Source organism: Schistocerca piceifrons, chromosome 9, assembly GCF_021461385.2.
Source record: "Schistocerca piceifrons isolate TAMUIC-IGC-003096 chromosome 9, iqSchPice1.1, whole genome shotgun sequence".
Classification (NCBI taxonomy): Eukaryota; Metazoa; Arthropoda; class Insecta; order Orthoptera; family Acrididae; genus Schistocerca; species Schistocerca piceifrons.
This window is the reverse complement of record NC_060146.1, coordinates 140,415,703-140,432,431: the sequence shown is the minus strand read 5'-3', so window position 1 is coordinate 140,432,431 and position 16,729 is coordinate 140,415,703. Positions and strand designations below refer to the sequence as shown.

The following is a 16,729-nucleotide window of genomic DNA, read 5'->3' as shown; positions in this document are numbered from 1 at the left end:
ATCTGCATGAATTAAAAGCAGTTCTTGGCAAATTGACATATTATATTAGGTTTATACCTAATGCATCACAGATTGCTGCACCGTTGCAACGTCTCCGCCGTAAGGATGTTCCGTTTGTGTGGTCAGCTGATTGCCAATCAGCCTTTCAGCAGCTTAAAGAGGCTTTATTGAATGATCGTTGTCTGGTCCATTACGACCCTAACAAGCCTCTGGTGTTAGCTTGTGATGCCTCTTCTTTCGGCCTCGGTGCTGTGTTGTCTCACCAAGTCGGTAACACCGAACATCCTATTGCGTTCGCATCTAAATTGCTAAACAAAGCTCAGTGTAATTATAGCCAATTGGACAAGGAAGCGTTGGCTATTGTGTTCGGTGTCACAAAATTCCATCACTACCTCTATGGTAGACCATTCTATTTAGTAACCGATCACAAGCCCCTGACGTCACTGTTTCATCCGTCTAAACCAGTTCCTCAGCGGACAGCTCAGAGACTACAACGTTGGGCTCTTTTGTTATCACAATACCAGTATGAGATACTGTATCGCCCTACAGCTCAGCATGCAAACGCTGACGCGCTTTCTAGATTGCCGATTGCTGCGGATGATGTCTTCGATTCCTCTGACGACTCTTGCCATCAGATTGACGCCGATGAGCATCAATCCCTCCGGGATTTTCCGATTGATTATCGTCAGGTGGCACGTGAGACAGCTACGGATCCTCATCTGAGTTTACTATTATGTTTTGTTCAACGTGGTTGGCCGTCCAAGGCAAAGGACATATCGGATCCTGTGGTTCGTCGCTATTATCCGCAACGTCATCTGTTGTCTGTTTCGCACGGAGTTTTGCTGTTACGCACCGAGAATGACCAGCTTCGTGTAGTGGCTCCCCAAGTGCTCCAATCCAAGGTCCTCGACTTGTTGCATCAAGGTCATTGGGGAGTGGTCCGCACCAAGCAGCTTGCCCACCGTCATTGTACATGGATCGGCATTGATAAGCAGATTACGCAGATGTCTACAGATTGTTCGACGTGTGCCGAACACCAAGCTGCTCCGCCTCAACGCTATTTTGAGTGGGCATGCCCTGCCGGTCCCTGGCAGCGAGTACATATTGATTTCGCTGGTCCATATTGGAATTCTCGTTGGCTCATCGTGATAGATGCATTTAGTAATTTTCCGTTTGTTGTGCCCATGCAGTCTACAACGTCTGCACAAACTATACAGGCATTGACTTCAATTTTTTGTATTGAGAGTCTTCCAGAAGTTTTATTGTCTGACAATGGTCCACAATTTACCTCTGCTGAATTTGGAAGTTTTTGTTCTGCCAATGGCATTCGTCATGTTCTTACTCCGCCGTTCCACCCTCAATCGAATGGTGCAGCGGAACGTTTTGTACGCACATTCAAGGATCATATGGACCGCCTTCGTGCTACACACTCTCGTCAGCAGGCCCTCATCACGTTCCTGTCGTCGTACCGGACCACGCCACGCGACGGCCATTCACCTGCGGAGCTTCTCCACGGCCGTCGTCATCGCACCCTACTACGGTTGTTGCACCCCCCGGATCGACCAGCCGCTTCTGAGCATCGCACGCATTTTCAGCGCAACGACGCAGTGTTTTTCAGAGTTTATCACGGTCGCCGTCGTTGGGAACATGGTACCGTGATAAGTGTCCAGGGTCGCGGTTTTTATACTGTTCAAGGTGCTACTGGGGTGCACAGGAGGCATCAGAACCAGTTGCGCCGCGCTGGCCGCCCGGATTCTGCCGCTCGTTCTTTGTCCACAGATTTGGTCCGCAGCGGGTTCCAGCTGCGCCTTCCGACTTCGCTGCCGCCCCCAGGGCAGCAGCAGCAGCCGTCGCCGCTACCACGCCGACAGCCCGTCCCGTTGATGCCTCCCGCGCAGCTTCATCCGGGAGCGCCCCAGATGGTCGCTCCGGCGCCTGCGGTCCCTCTTCACTCGCCACCGCCTTCGGAGCTGATGGACGTCAACCCCTCAGCCGGGCCGCCTTCCCAAGCAGTGGCTGTGCAGCCTGTCCTGCAGCCGCTTTCTTTGGGCACCCTCAAGGAGTCTGACACCGCAGCGCCTTGTCCGGTGCCCACTCAGCAGCCGTCGACGCAGCGTCAGGAGACGCTGCCTCTCTTCGTGGGTCCTGACGCCCCGTCGCGTCCAGTACCAGAAGCTGCGCCCGTGGTCACAGGCGTGCACCCTGACCTCGGTTTTCAGTCGGTGTTTCCCAGGGCCCCGCGCAGCCAATGCTGGGGTGCGGACCGGGGACTGCCACCGACAACAGTCTCCGCCCCGGTCTCTTCTGCTACGCCTGCGGCCAGACCCCTCCCCCGCCGTCGACGCTCGCCACGTCATTATTCAACGACGGTGCGGCGATTTGGGGGGGAGGAGTGTTATATCCTAGCCAGTAATGCCACCCGAGCCCGCTGCCAAAAGGTTGGCAGCATCAAAGTCCGGACGCCGTCCGCATAAGCAGCGCCAGCGAGACAGCAAATCGCCGCAAGTCTGCGCGCGCCACCGCTGGCTTCTGGTTTCTTAAGCGCTGGAGTCGCGAGCGCTAGGACTGTTCTGGATTCGCCGCTCAGTTGTATACTCGCCACCGAATTGTGTACTTGCTAGTCAGTTGTGTGTTCATCGCAGCAGAGTTGTTGCTTGTAGTCAGCCGACGCTGACCTATCCGCTCCGACTCGAACTAGACAGATTTCTGTAGACACGGAGTTCACTACTGTCTGTATCTTCGTTAATAAAGATAAGTACCGACTTTTATTTAATCAGAGTGTTTGGGTTTTCATCTTTCTGTTCACTGTTCCAGCGGACCGGTCGGCCCGCTATTAAAAGTGTGGCGGTGACTTCGTAAGCCGTTTCTACAGCGAATTGTTTGTCGCTACGAACACCGCCACAAAACTTTTGCCCTGTGCTAGCTGTTGCCACATATGGATCAGAAACGTGGACAATGACAGAAGCAGTCAGTAACAGCCTAAGAGTATTTGAAAGGCAAATCTTACAAAAAAATCTATGGGCCTGTGAGAGAGGCAAAAAGTTGAAGAGTGAGATACAACCATGAAATACAAGAACTTATACAAGGGAAAGATATAGTGAAATTTGTCAAATGTCAAAGAATTTGTTGGTCAGGACATATGGAGAGGATGACGGAAGACAGGATGCCGAAACAAATAATGAATGCCAGACTGTATTCCACCAGAAGGAAGGGCAGACCAAAAGCTAGATGGATGGGCAATGTGCTGGCTGACCTTGCCAAGAAGGGAATCCATGGATGGAAGAAAAAAGCTGAGAACAGAGAGATATGGAGGAAGATTGTTGAGGAGGTCAAGGCCCACCAAGGGCTGTAGTGCCGAAAAAGAAGACATAATAGACTTTCTCGAGACAGAGAAGCTTATGTCCATGAATTAGCATGGTTTTATAAGGCATTGCTCATGTGACACTTAGCTTGCCCTGTACTGAGAATCATGGATGGAGGGATCAGGCAGCTACCATACTTCTAGATTTCCAGAAACCATTTGACATGGTGCCCTATTGCAGGCTGTTAATGAAGGTACGAGCATAAGGAATTAGTTCACAGATGTGGTTGTTTGTTGATGATGCAGTGGTGTACGGTAAGGTGTCGAAGTCGAGTGACTGTGGGAAGATACAACTTAGACAAAATTTACAGTTGTGTGATGAATGGCAGCTAGCCCTAAATGTGGAAAAATGTAAGTTAATGCAGATGAGTGGAAAGAACAAAACTGTAATGTTCAGATACAGTATTACTAGTGTCCTGCTTGACACAGTGAAGTTGCTTAAATATCTGGGCGTAACGTTGCAAAGTGACATGAAAACTGTGGTAGGTAAGGCAAATGGTCAACTTTAGTTTATTGGGAAAATTTTAGGAAAGAGTGGTTCACCTTTAAATACCACATATAGGATGCTGGTGCAACCTATTCTTGAGTACTGCTCGAGTGTTTGGGGTCAATACCAGGTTGTATTGAAGGAAGACACTGAATCAATTCAGAGGTGGGCCACTTGATTTGTTACCAGTGAGTTCGAACAACACGAAAGTGTTACAGAGATGCTTCGGGAACTAAAATGGTAATCCCTGGAGAAAACAGGACCTTCTTTTCAAGAAACACTACTGAGAAAATTTACAGAACCGGCATCTGAAGTTGACTGCCGAATGAATCTACTGCCGCCAACATACATCGCACATAAGGACCACGAAGATAAGATACGAAAAATTAGGGCTCAAAGGTGTGTATGGACATTCGTTTTTCCCTCACTCTATTTGCGAGTGTAACAGGAGGGGAAATGACAAGTAGTGATACAGGATACCCTCTGCCACGCATTGCACTGTGGCTTGTAGAGTATCCATGTAGATGCAGATGCAGAACAGCTCCTTGACACCTGAACTGCGGGACAGACACAAGCTGGCAGCAGCTCCATTATGCATTCATGTGGGCATCCACAGGTCCAGTGGAGCTCGTGCAAGGCACTGTGATGGCCAAGGACTATCATACACTTGTTGCAGACAATCTACACCCCTTCATAACCATCATGTTTCCCCGACGGAAGTGGCATTTTTCAACAAGGAAAGGAGTGTGACTGAGTGGCTCGAGGAACACAGTGGCGGGTTCCAATTGATATGCTGACTCTCAAATCACCAGACCTGAACCCAATCAAACACATCTGGAATGTGGTCGATTGTGGCATCAGAGCTCATCGATACTCTTTGCAGAATTTACGGAAATTAGGTGGCTTGTGTGTGTAGATGTGGTACCAACCGGTTGGTTGGATGGTTGGTTTGTGGGGGTTGAAGGCACCAGACTGCGAAGGTCATTGGTCCCTTTTTTCACGACCGTGAAGCACCCACAAGGGATAAAAAACAAGCAACAGAAATGACAAGGGATGACACAGAACAAGAAAGTCACAGACAAAGACCACACGAAAGGAATTAAAAGCACACAGAGTGTGACAGTGGTTGGCCAACCATGGAAATAATAAAAGGAAAAGCCAACCACCAAGAGACACACTAAAAACCCCAATCAAAAACCGTAGGCCAAAGGCCAGACTGAACACAAAAAAAAGACAAACTCTTAGATCGAGCAATAAAAGTCCCCTGCATGAATAAAACTCAAAACTAAGTCTGTTATTGCAGCATGATCCATTGAAAGAGCAGGGAGCATATCAGGCAGCACAAACGTCCACCAGAGCACAGATAAAAGCGGACAGGCCAACAAGATGTGGACCACTGTCAACACTGATCCACAGCAACATAGAGGAGGGTCCTCACGGTGCAAGAGATGACCGCGCGTCAGCCAGGTGTGGCCAATGCGTAGCTGGCAGAAAACAACTGAGTCCTTGGGGAAGGCTTGCAAAGAGGAGCGCCACACACCTGTGGTCTCCTTGATGACCCAGTCAGCCAGGTGTGGCCAATGCGTAGCTGGCAGAAAACAACTGAGTCCTTGGGGAAGGCTTGCAAAGAGGAGCGCCACACACCTGTGGTCTCCTTGATGACCCAAAGTTTTTTTGGTGAAGGCAGGGTGCGCCATTTATCACCCCAGGTGCGAAGGACCTCCTGTCGCCAAACCAATTGATTACACTCTGAAAGGCCAATCTCCAAGGCTGGTGCACCGACAGCCTGTTTGGCCTGCATGTCAACACGTTCATTACCCTGGATGCCGACAGGACCCGGGGTCCACACAAAGACCACAGAGCGGACACAATGGGAAAGAGTATGCAGGGACTCCTGGATAGATATCAGCAGATGAGAGCGAGGGAAACAGTGGTTGATAGCTCATAAACCACTCAGGGAGTCACTACAGATAACGAAGGACTAACCTGAGCAGGAGCGGATATACTCTAGGGTGTGAAAGATTGCGACAAGCTCTGCAGTGAAAACACTGCAGCCAGTCAGCAATGAGCATTGTTCAGAATTATCCCCAAGAGTAATAGCATAACCATGTCGACCAGCAACCATCGAACCGTCGGTATAGGACACATCAGAGCCGTGAAACGCATCAAAGATGGAAAGAAAGTGGTAGCGGAGGGCCTCAGGAGGAACTGAGTCCTTTGGGCCCTGTGCCAAATTCAGCTGAAGGCATGGGCGAGGCACACACCATGGGGGTATACGTATAGGGCCCCGGAAAAGAGGTGGGAGAAGGAAAAACTCAAGCCCAGAGAGAAAAGCCCGGAAGCGAACCACTATCATACACCCTGACCTGGGCCGCAGTTCTAGCAGATGGACGACCGAGTTGGGGAACAGGAGACAGTAATTCGGATGCCCGGGCAAGCTACAGACATGTGCAGCATAAGCATCCAGTAGACATAGCTGCCAGATCTGCAATGGATGGACACCAGCCTCCACAAGTATGCTGTGTACAGGGCTTGTGCGGAAAGCTCCAGTTGTGAGTCAGATCCCGCAGTGAAGTATGGGGTCAAGCAACGCGGAAGGCGATGCCGAACCATAAGCCAGGCTCCCGTACTCGAAGTGGCACTGAATCAACACCTGATACAGTCTTAGAATGGTAGACTGATCGGCACCCCAGCTGGTGTGACTCAAGCAACAAAGAGCATTAAGAGGGCGCCAGCATGTTTGTTTAAGATGCCGAATATGAGGGAGCCAAGTCAACGGGTATCAAAATGTAAGCCCAAAAAACGGCGCTTCTCCACCACAGTGGAACTCTGAGCATAATGTTCCGCTAAGAGTTTTGCAATTGCGTCAGAGCCAGTACAGACTGCTCAGTGAAAGCCCAGGTATGCTGACAGGGGTCCAATAGCCATAGAGGCGCCTAATCTTGGCCCAAACCTGCGATGGAGAGGTACGGAGGCCAATGGTGGAGACATGCCTTTCCCAGCACTCCTGCTTCCATCAGTGAATAAGGCGGTGGGCTCGGGCACAGAGCCATTTAAAGGCGATAGGTGTTCCAATGATGGGTGCCGCTTATGACATTGGAGGGACTGCCTGTGATCTTAAATCGCCTCAGCGATCTCGGAAGACCAGCAAGGCACAGTCCTCCACCGAGGTGACCTTGAAGAACAGGGAATTGCAGATTCCACGGCAGAAACAATGCCGGTGGTGACTGTGTGAACCATCACATCAAAGGCGTCATTAGAATGAGGCTCAATAGTGGCAATGGAGGCGAACAAGTCCCAGTCAGCTGTGGCAGTGACAGAATGTCATGCACACTCCATTGGACAGATGGTAGAAGGCTAGGGCTGCAGACCAAAAGGTCGATGGCTGAGTACATGCCATGTGCCACACTGAAATGTGTGGAGGCACCATTATTTAAGAGGGAAAGGTCGAACTGTGCCAACACTTGCTCAACAACAGTGCCTCAGCCTGTAGCCACCAAGCCACCCCACAAAGGGTTGTGTTGTTGTTGTGGTCTTCAGTCCTGAGACTGGTTTGATGCAGCTCTCCATGCTACTCTATCCTGTGCAAGCTTCATCTCCCCGTACCTACTGCAATCTACATCCTTCTGAATCTGCTTAGTGTATTCATTTCTTGGTCTCCCTCTACGATTTTTACCCTCCACGCTGCCCTCCAATGCTAAATCTGTGATCCCTTTATGCCTGTCCTACCAACAGGTCCCTTCTTCTTGTCAAGTTGTGCCATAAACTCCTCTTCTCCCCAATTCTACTCAATACCTCCTCATTAGTTATGTGATCTACCCATCTGATCTTCATCATTCTTCTGTAGCACCACATTTCGAAAGCTTCTATTCTCTTCTTGTCCAAACTATTTATCATCCATGTTTCACTTCCATACATAGCTACACTCCCTGTGGACCATATTTAAACTCTTATGGAGCGTGATGGTAACAGAAACATCCCCCAGCTTGTCACAGGTGAGTAATGCCCATGACTGAGCAGAGGATGCTGTTTTTATAAAGACTGACCCAGAGCACATTTTGGACAAGCCCTCCACCTCCCCAAACTTGTCCTCTAAATGCTCGACAAAGAGCTGAGGCTTCATCATCGTGAAAGACTCCCTGTCAGCTCTTGTACATACTACGTACCGGGGTGAATAAGCTTCCCCGCCAACCTTAGCCTTTCGTTCCTCCCATTGTGTGGCCAGGGAGGGGAATGATTTTGGGTCATACGTGTTTGCATTAAATTGAGCCTTCAAACGCTTAGAGACTGTTGGTAGCTGGCCACCAGCGAAGAGATGATGTACCATGCTTCATTGCATGTCATCCACCCTGATGCCACCCACTCTGATCAAGGGCCTTCCCGACAGGCACCACCCAGCCACAGCAAGGGCCACTTGGCAGGATGGCCATTGCTGGGAGTCCTAATGCCCCAGGGAGATAGGCATCTACTCCTTGGCATACATGGGGAGTTAATGGTGCAGGCATCAGCAGAGCGATCCCTGTGTGGTCAGGGGGCTACAACCAACAGGGTACATGGCGGCCCCACCACAATGGACTGGCTACCGTGCTGGATATCGGGCGCAAAGAAGTCCATGGTCTTCGGCTGTGGTGCAGAAAGTGACACTGTATAGTGCATGGCTTATCCTCACCCAAGTGATGGAAAACGGGCGGGACTGCAATGTGACGATCAGAAAGGGGGCTAAAGATCTCAATGCACGATGGACACAATGCACCAAGTAAGGCGCCCTTCCCCAATTAGGACGCTCTTCAGAATAATTTTGAAATATGGAGGTCAAACCCAAGAGGGGACCATCACATAAGAGCAGAAATGTGTGAGACTCCTTTTAGTCACCTCTTAAGACAGGCAGGAATACTGCAGGCCTATTCTTACCCCCAAACCCGCAGGGGGCTGGTGCCAACTCCCTCCAGTGACCTGCCGAGGCCTCACTGCTTCTATGTCATGGTGCATTGCCACTGTTATCCACGCCAAAGATGGGCATACCAGCTATTAGGTATGTGGTCATAATGTTCTGACAGGTCACTGTAGATCCTGTTGAACTTGCTTATTGTGGTCAAGTCTTTTACTCCCACAACAATTTTTTGCTCTGCAAGCTTCAGTCCATGCGTAAATTGATCCTTACTTGATGCCTCAGAAAGTGTTGTTTAAAAAACAGTCCCTGCTAAAATAATAAATAAATAAATAAGCAACTACCGCTGTAATGCTCTATTCTCCTCAATTTCATGCCATACATATCGTCAGCAATTTGATCTACCCCACACTTTTCTGTACCTGTTTGTTTTATTTTGTTTTAGGGTACAATAACAACTATTTGTTTTAGGGTACAATAACAACTAAGGTCATAAACGTCCATGGCAGAAGTTTAGAGCATTAATACAAAAAAGGAGTTTAAAATGCCTACACATTAAGCCCAATCAAGCAGCTGAAAGAGAGCTAAGAACAAGGACTTCCTCTTGCAGAAAAGTCTATAAAATACGCTGTAGAGACAACAGAGGTTCCTAACTATAGATTAAATGTTCTTTGCCATATTGCTGCGATGGACGAAAAGTAAAACGGAGGTGACAGCCCGAGCATCTATCACGAAATCAGCCAATAGCTCACCCGGCAAACAAACGTTAGAACATAAGTGGTTAAAGAAGGACATTTGGTCAGGAAATGGCAAAGAATCTAAGGTTGATGATAATGGGCACAAAGTAATGGGAGATCACCACTCAACAAATGACGATGGTTAAAATGACAGTGACCAATGCACAACCAAGCTAAAACGATCACTTTGCAGCAAGAGGGCTGAGAGGTGCTCAGACAAGCCGCTGGGAGAGGTTTCCCTCCCCGGAGCTTGTTCCCATGAAGGTCCCCACCACCTTGAAAGATGTCAACATGGAGATCACTGGAAGGAATGGAAGAACTAGTGGACTGAGATAGGACTGCAGCCTTGGTAGCAGCATCAACAGTCTTGTTTCCCATCAGACAGATGTGACCAGGAACCTACATAAACATCACAGTGGCTCATTCATGAGTGAGCACCTGGAAGCTTTCGTGGACCTGTTGCACTAAGGGATGGGCTGTGTCCAGCACACAGAGGCTCTAAAGGGCACAGAGAGTCAGAGCAGATGACACTATTGAAAAGCCTGTGTCGCCGGATGTACTGCAAGGTCTGATACAGGGCGAAGTGCTCTGCAGCAAATACTGAGCAGTTTCTGGAAGCAAAGGAGTTATTGAAAAAGGTGGCATATGATGGGTGGCTGGATATGGCATGCAAACAACATCAGTATCAGCTGAATAGATCATCACACCAGTAAGACAGCAGTAGTTTGGCAGCTTCTGCATAGAGATTCTCAACCAGGCTAGTGCAAAAGGCGCCAGTGGCCAAACAGATTCCACAATGGTGGACTGTATTTGGACGATGTAAGGTGGACGAACATGCAGATGCATGAATGAAACATGCATAATCTAGTTTTGAATGGACAACAGATCGGTACAAATAGAGGAGGGTGGTTCGATCCGCTCACCAGGAAGTACCGCTTAGGAGACACAGCACTCTAAGGAACTAAGTACAACGGGTGGCCAGGTAGGACACGTGGGAGGACCAAGAAAGTTTCCTGTCGAGCATGAGCTCCAGGAATTTCGCACTTTCAATGAACAGAAGAGCAAGAGGCCCAAGATGTAAAGATGGTAGAAGAAACCCACTGCACAGCCACAAATTTATACAAATGATTTTGTCAGTGGAAAAGTGAAAGACACTGTCAATTCTCCATGAGTCACACTCGAGGACACAAGTCCGTGAAGAGCTGCAATAGATCGCAAAATCGTAATTGAAAAAGGAACCTGAGACGCCTGATGGGAGACATGACATAACGGGGTTAATAGCTATAAGCTATAGCAAAGAGACACCCCATTTTCCTGGATACTCTGTCTTCTAAAAACTCCTGAAAGAAACAGGGCAGGCAGCCTCAGAAGCTCCATGTGTAGAGAGTACAGAGGATACAAGGCCCCTAACAGTGTCATAGGCTTTCTCCACAGTGTCTGCGAAACACGCCATCTACCCAGACGCAGTTGTACTTGTGAAAGAGAAAGTGCTTGCCCGCTAAAGAAAGGTGCAACAACACCTTGATGTAAACATCATCTGACCCTGGGGCAGAGGATCGGGATGAAGTGAGAGCATGACCTAGCTCCCTCATAGTAAAGGCGACATTGTAGCAGTCACAATTCTGAGAGGAAAAGGGTATCACCCAAGCCACCTTCACTTGCTTCCGAAGGAGGAAGGCAGGGTGATAGTGGATGGAGCTCAAAAACTCCGCAAAAGAGGGGCCTAGGGTGTTGGAGATAGCTATAGGGTCCTCATTGACATCATCTGCTGCGGTCAAGCCATATATTGCGGAATGGACCTTGGTCTCAGAGAGTGCCAGAGGTTAGTCCACATAATGGAAGAGGGAGTGGAACTGTTAAAAGAACTAGTAAATGAAATCCAGCTAGCTTTTTTCTTTTTTCTGTCCTAAAGAATGCAATGACACTGTGCACACACCTGTTTATAACAAATACAGTTCACCATAACAGGATGATGGTTGAAAACAGAGAGCATGTCTCCATACGTGAATTGTGTTGCAGAAATGCCTCCTCAGGACACCAAGGGACCAGGACACTGCACGGTAAAGATGAAGTGCAAGGAATTTCATTCTGTGGCAGTAAGAATAATGTTTAAGGTGTTCTACCAGGCCATCACACCTACGGAAATTTTGTTCATCGTAGGTCACAAGCGTGGAGTCAAGCCTCCAGTCAGCCTTAGAAAGCTGCCAGATGGGTTTACACATAGTTGGGGTAGGAGTCAGCAAACCGATGGTAAACGGGAAATGGTCACTATTTGAGGTGAGGGGCACTCCGACATCATTTGGAAGAATTACAGCTCCTGGTCGAGGAGAAACCTCTGTATCTACCTGATTTCCTTGATCCAAAGCTTTCAGTATGTCATGTGAGAAAAGGGCAAGTTGGGTTTCACATGTTTGCTGTTTCAGAAATACATACAGTTGGCAAAAGGAGGTCACTCTGTTCAAGATGCCTCATTATGTTTATGCTGTAAGCTCGTTACATGTCACTACTGTAAGTTTACAGATATGCATCAATTACAAAACTGCACAGTATACAATAGGTAAAGTATATAATGGACTTGCCAAATGTAAAATTACTATAGTGCTAAAATGTAATAATTAAAAACATAAATAAAGTTAGCTTTAAAACTGTTAAAAGGAAATGGTTATGTGATAACATGTGATTCCTGGATGCTCTTGTGGTCATTTAGATAAAATGTCATATTTTATTGTTTTAAGATGCAATCTATGTAGCCTAATGTCTAGCCCTCTAGTTGCAATTTATTTTCCATTTTCTGCTGCAGATCTGAAGCTGGTCACTGCTGACCAAACCCAGCAGTCTAAGGACCAAAAGTTCTGTAATCATTGATGGAAATAAGAGAAATTTCTTCTACACTTTCTGGACCACTGCTTCAATCTGCAACCATATCGCAACTTGTGAAACTAATGCCTTTACATGTAACCAAAATTTCTTTGGGTTTGGCACGGGGACGTCTGATAAATTTCTAGTACGGTAATCAAATCCTTCACGCACTGCCCTTTTGACAGTCAGACACTGTATTTAAAGCCCTATACTTTGTTTTACACCTGTTATGCAATAGTCACAGTTCTTTAGCAAGTGCTTTGCAGTGATTGTATACCATAGAGGGTCTTTCCCATCATGATTTGTTCAATTATGTACATATAAACATGTATATCCAGTGTTTGGTCAACTATCCTTCAAAGCTTAAGTCACAATTCCTCTAAATGGCCCTGTCCCAACCTCAAGGTTTCAAATTCCACCTTGAGATGCAATACTACTGCATCTTTTTTTAGTTTATTTGACATAATAATCTTCCTATGTCCAGTTATATCGGTTTTGATGTACACTCCTCAAAGCAGTCTGGTACTTTTGTTCAAATGGCTCTAGGCACTATGTGACTTAACATCTGGGGTCATCAGTCCCCTAAGACTTAGAAATACTTAAATCTAACTAACCTAAGGACATCACACACATCCATGCCTGAGGCAGGATTCGAACCTGCAACCATAGCAGCCACGTGGTTCCAGACTGAAGCACCTAGAACTGCTCGACCACAGCGGCCGGCGTACTTTTGTTATCATTAGTTCTATCTAACCCATTTCTGTCATGAGTGTGCTTGTGAATTATCTGCTGTGAGTAGTTTTCAGAGAGAATTCTTGGTATTGTTCAGCAGGATGTGTCCTCACACCCACCACATACAAAACTAACTATCCTGACCAGCTGTTGTACGATTAAAATCTCCCCCAACAATGTTAGTACAATTGGGAAACATATGCACTAGCTAGCTGAGGCTTTATCAAAAAAATTAGTTTATATGTGAGGATGAATCAGGTGGGAAACAGAAAGCCCCAATTTTATGTTTATATCCATCTTTCATACCATATTTTACCTAAATGATCTCACTTGCAGCTTGAGTTTCTAGCTCAGTGGATTTCAGTTCCTCATCTACTGGGACAAATGCAGCTTCTTAGTTTTTCATCAGCCTGTCCTTTCAATACACACTTAGATTTACTCCGAATCCACTATTGGCAATTTTAGGTTGTAGACAGCTTTATATACCAGGCATTATGTGAGCTTCACTGTTTTTTTTACAGTTTCTTCAAGTTCTGGGACTTTGTTGCGATTGATTTGACAGCTGAACTGCCTGATTTTATCCGTTTCATCTGTGGAGTCACTTTGAGTCTTACACTACTGCTTTGGGGTCTCCTACAGCTTCCACTAACTGGGCTAGATGGAGATTCATATACCCAGAGAAACAATTGTACGCAGCCCACACTGCGCCACAAGGATAGCAGTTCCTGATATATGCTGCATCTACGAGTCATGTAAGAGTATGCTACAGTTCTCAACTATGTGGTGCATATTGAGAAAGTCCCAGAACATTCAAAATCCTTGGTTCCTTCCACTCAATTTAGAACCAGGAAGCTACAATCGGTTCTGTGGACAATGTTGCAGATTGTAAGCTTCATTGAAATCACGTGAGCAAGGTTCTTCTCAACACTTCCTCTGCCAGTTGTTGCAATGACCCAACTGTTGCCTCGGAGTCCATATGAGAAGCATCATTTGTTCCAACAAGTGCCACAAAACCAACCGGAGTCCTACATTTCACTCGACCCATATAGCTCAAATCAAGCCCACATTACCAAATAAAACCAACATCTGCAATTCTGAAAAGTGGATTCGGACATTCCCCTTGACCTAGCTCAAATCAAGCCCTAGATACCAAAAAGCAACACCCACAACTCTGAAAAATTGAATCGGACATTTCCCTTGACATATATAGCTCAAACGCACCTCTCGATACCTACCAGAAAATCACAAATAAAAAAACCACAACCACAGACTTCACACACTTACAGAAGTTGTCCGCCTGCACCCCCCCCCCCCACACACACACACACATACACATCAAACTAATCACGCCTACACGCCTAACAAAAACTCCACACACACAAAAGGAAGAAAAAGCATAACTGACTGAAAACAAATCAAGCAATTACATAACCAAGTTACAGAACTGACTACCCAGATACTACGTTAAACGCAACACGTCAACATCCACCACCACATGGCATCGTCAATTACAACAAAATGAGATCTACACACACGAACCAAATCAAAACCAACACACCATAGTGACGCCACACCCACCATTACGCCATGGGTCAAAGCAGAAGAGCAAAATTGGACACTTCCAATGACCCGAGTGGCTTAGTCTACGTGGGAGAAGCACCTCAAATTCGCTGGTATGGGGTACCAGTGTATATCTCTAAATTCTCCCACGCACTGCCTCTTCCATAGAAGTGTCCTACCACTTCTTACCTCTCAATAATGTCAATGAGTAGCAATGTGTACTGTATTTCCTGGATCGGAGACAATACCTATGGGAGAGGATATACTAGTGGCATCTTTGTTATCTCTCTGGTAGTTTGCCAATTCGCAACAGTTTCTAATTGCTTGACAGCAATCTGGATGATTCCAGTTGCTTATGAAAAGCAACTAGTGTGAATCATCCTGTCTCCAGGAATTAAGTCTTCGTTAGGTTGAGAAGTCATAACTTGAGTTTAAACTGGAAAAGCCAACAAATGTGATGCTGTAAGAACACAATCTACTTTCCAAAATCACGTTTACATATTCGCCTTGAGATGATTTCTCTTAATAAAAGCGACAAAAGTACGTTTCAAAGATTTTGCGTTGAGCAAAACAATTTTTTGTTTTTTCTTGCGTCGTAATCGGTGAAAAAGTGCGTTTGGCGAACACGGCTCTCAGCGTTATACAAAATCTCCAACAAACAAAAAATGCATAAAGAAACTACACTGCAGAAGACAATCTGCGACATGAGAAGCACTATGTGCTGTTAAGTAAAAGACATAGAAATCCATTGATGATAGAGTAACACCATCGATGCACGCAGAGGTGAGGAGAAAAGAAATAGAAACCGAGTTACCTTAATCCTCATAACATGTACGAAGTTTACTGAATCGGGCTAATAAAAATTACAAGAGACCTTGGCTTAGTTAGCCTTTAAATCTCCATTTTTGCGAGTCACTTGGATAAAGTCCTACAACTATGACAAGGATTATCGTAATACTTGAGCACTGTTCAGTGATTTTCATCCAGTACCAAATTTTTGTTAAATTTTACAGGCAACTCGATTCGCAGAATACTATATACAACCCTTACAATGCAAAGCGAAGTATTAGGATAAATATTGCCTTGTAAATATAAAATTAGACGAGTGTTGTCGTTACGGTTCAACTAACCATTTCCAGCGTGAATGTTCCAAGGATCAGTTACGGTTACTCCTTCCCACGTGTAACTTTTCTTTCATAAATATTTAAGCATAACCAACACATATGTACACACGGCAGCGCACTGCCGTCTGCAACTGTTTGGTGTTTACAAATACAAATCAAACAGTACCAGCGATCTCACTGCACAGCATGGGCTGCACATGGAGGTACCTCCATGGGGCTGCACAGCACTTAATATCAAAGATCTTTGGTATCCGCCTTATTGTTTGACAATTGAAATTCAAGTTAGTAGTTGGTAGTCTTGGTAGTTGCCATAGTAACCATACCATTGAGTTACAAACCAAAACCCCAAGCCAAGGCTGACCTGTTATTCACTAGCAAGTAGCAACTATGTTGACGTGCGACACACGTTACGAAAGATGAAAAACTAATTTCGGAAACTGTTTACAAGCCAAGGTCTGAACTCTGAAGCGGATTTGAAAGCCCATTTGAATACGACCGGAAAGCAGCTGTTAACACTTCTGATTTTGTCAGTACAATCGCTATTTCTGTACACTTAAAGATTATAAGTAGACAGCTTAATGCTCAGTCTAATATTGTGCTTCTCCTTCACTGCACAATAAGTCACTCCGACTACATTGGCTGAATGTTTTCATTATAAGGTAACCTGACAACCCAAGCACGTTTTAAGAAAGGTTATGCGTTTACTTGGGAGCGAAAATCGGCTGCCAGAAAGGGATTTCCAGAATCGATTTTGGAATGTTTACAAGCGTAAATGACTAACCTGAAACGGTATTGCGAAACCGTTTTATGGTATCCGGGTTTGAGAACTCCACGTAAACATAGTGACTGCTGTCCAAGGTAAGGTCCACGGAAATCCGAAGCTTTCTGTCTAATTTGGTGTACTATTAAACGCGCGAAACAAGAAAGAGAAAAACGTAGTGGCACTTATGAAGTAGTAAGGTAAAACTTGGCTCAACAGTA

At 46.2% G+C, this 16,729-nt stretch overlaps 1 protein-coding gene across 4 annotated transcripts in view; it reads right to left on the bottom strand.

The window, feature by feature from the left end:
• Positions 1-15,948, bottom strand: part of LOC124717057 (zinc finger protein 501-like) — a 295,897-nt gene extending 279,949 nt beyond the window's left edge. For all 4 annotated transcript variants that reach the window (XM_047243738.1, XM_047243739.1, XM_047243741.1 and 1 more), the window contains exon 1: positions 15,755-15,948. In XM_047243738.1, coding sequence (XP_047099694.1) covers positions 15,755-15,757 — 3 coding nt within the window. In that variant the 5' untranslated portion in view covers positions 15,758-15,948. The remainder of the gene's footprint in view (positions 1-15,754) is intronic.
• Positions 15,949-16,729: the final 781 nt, after the last annotated feature.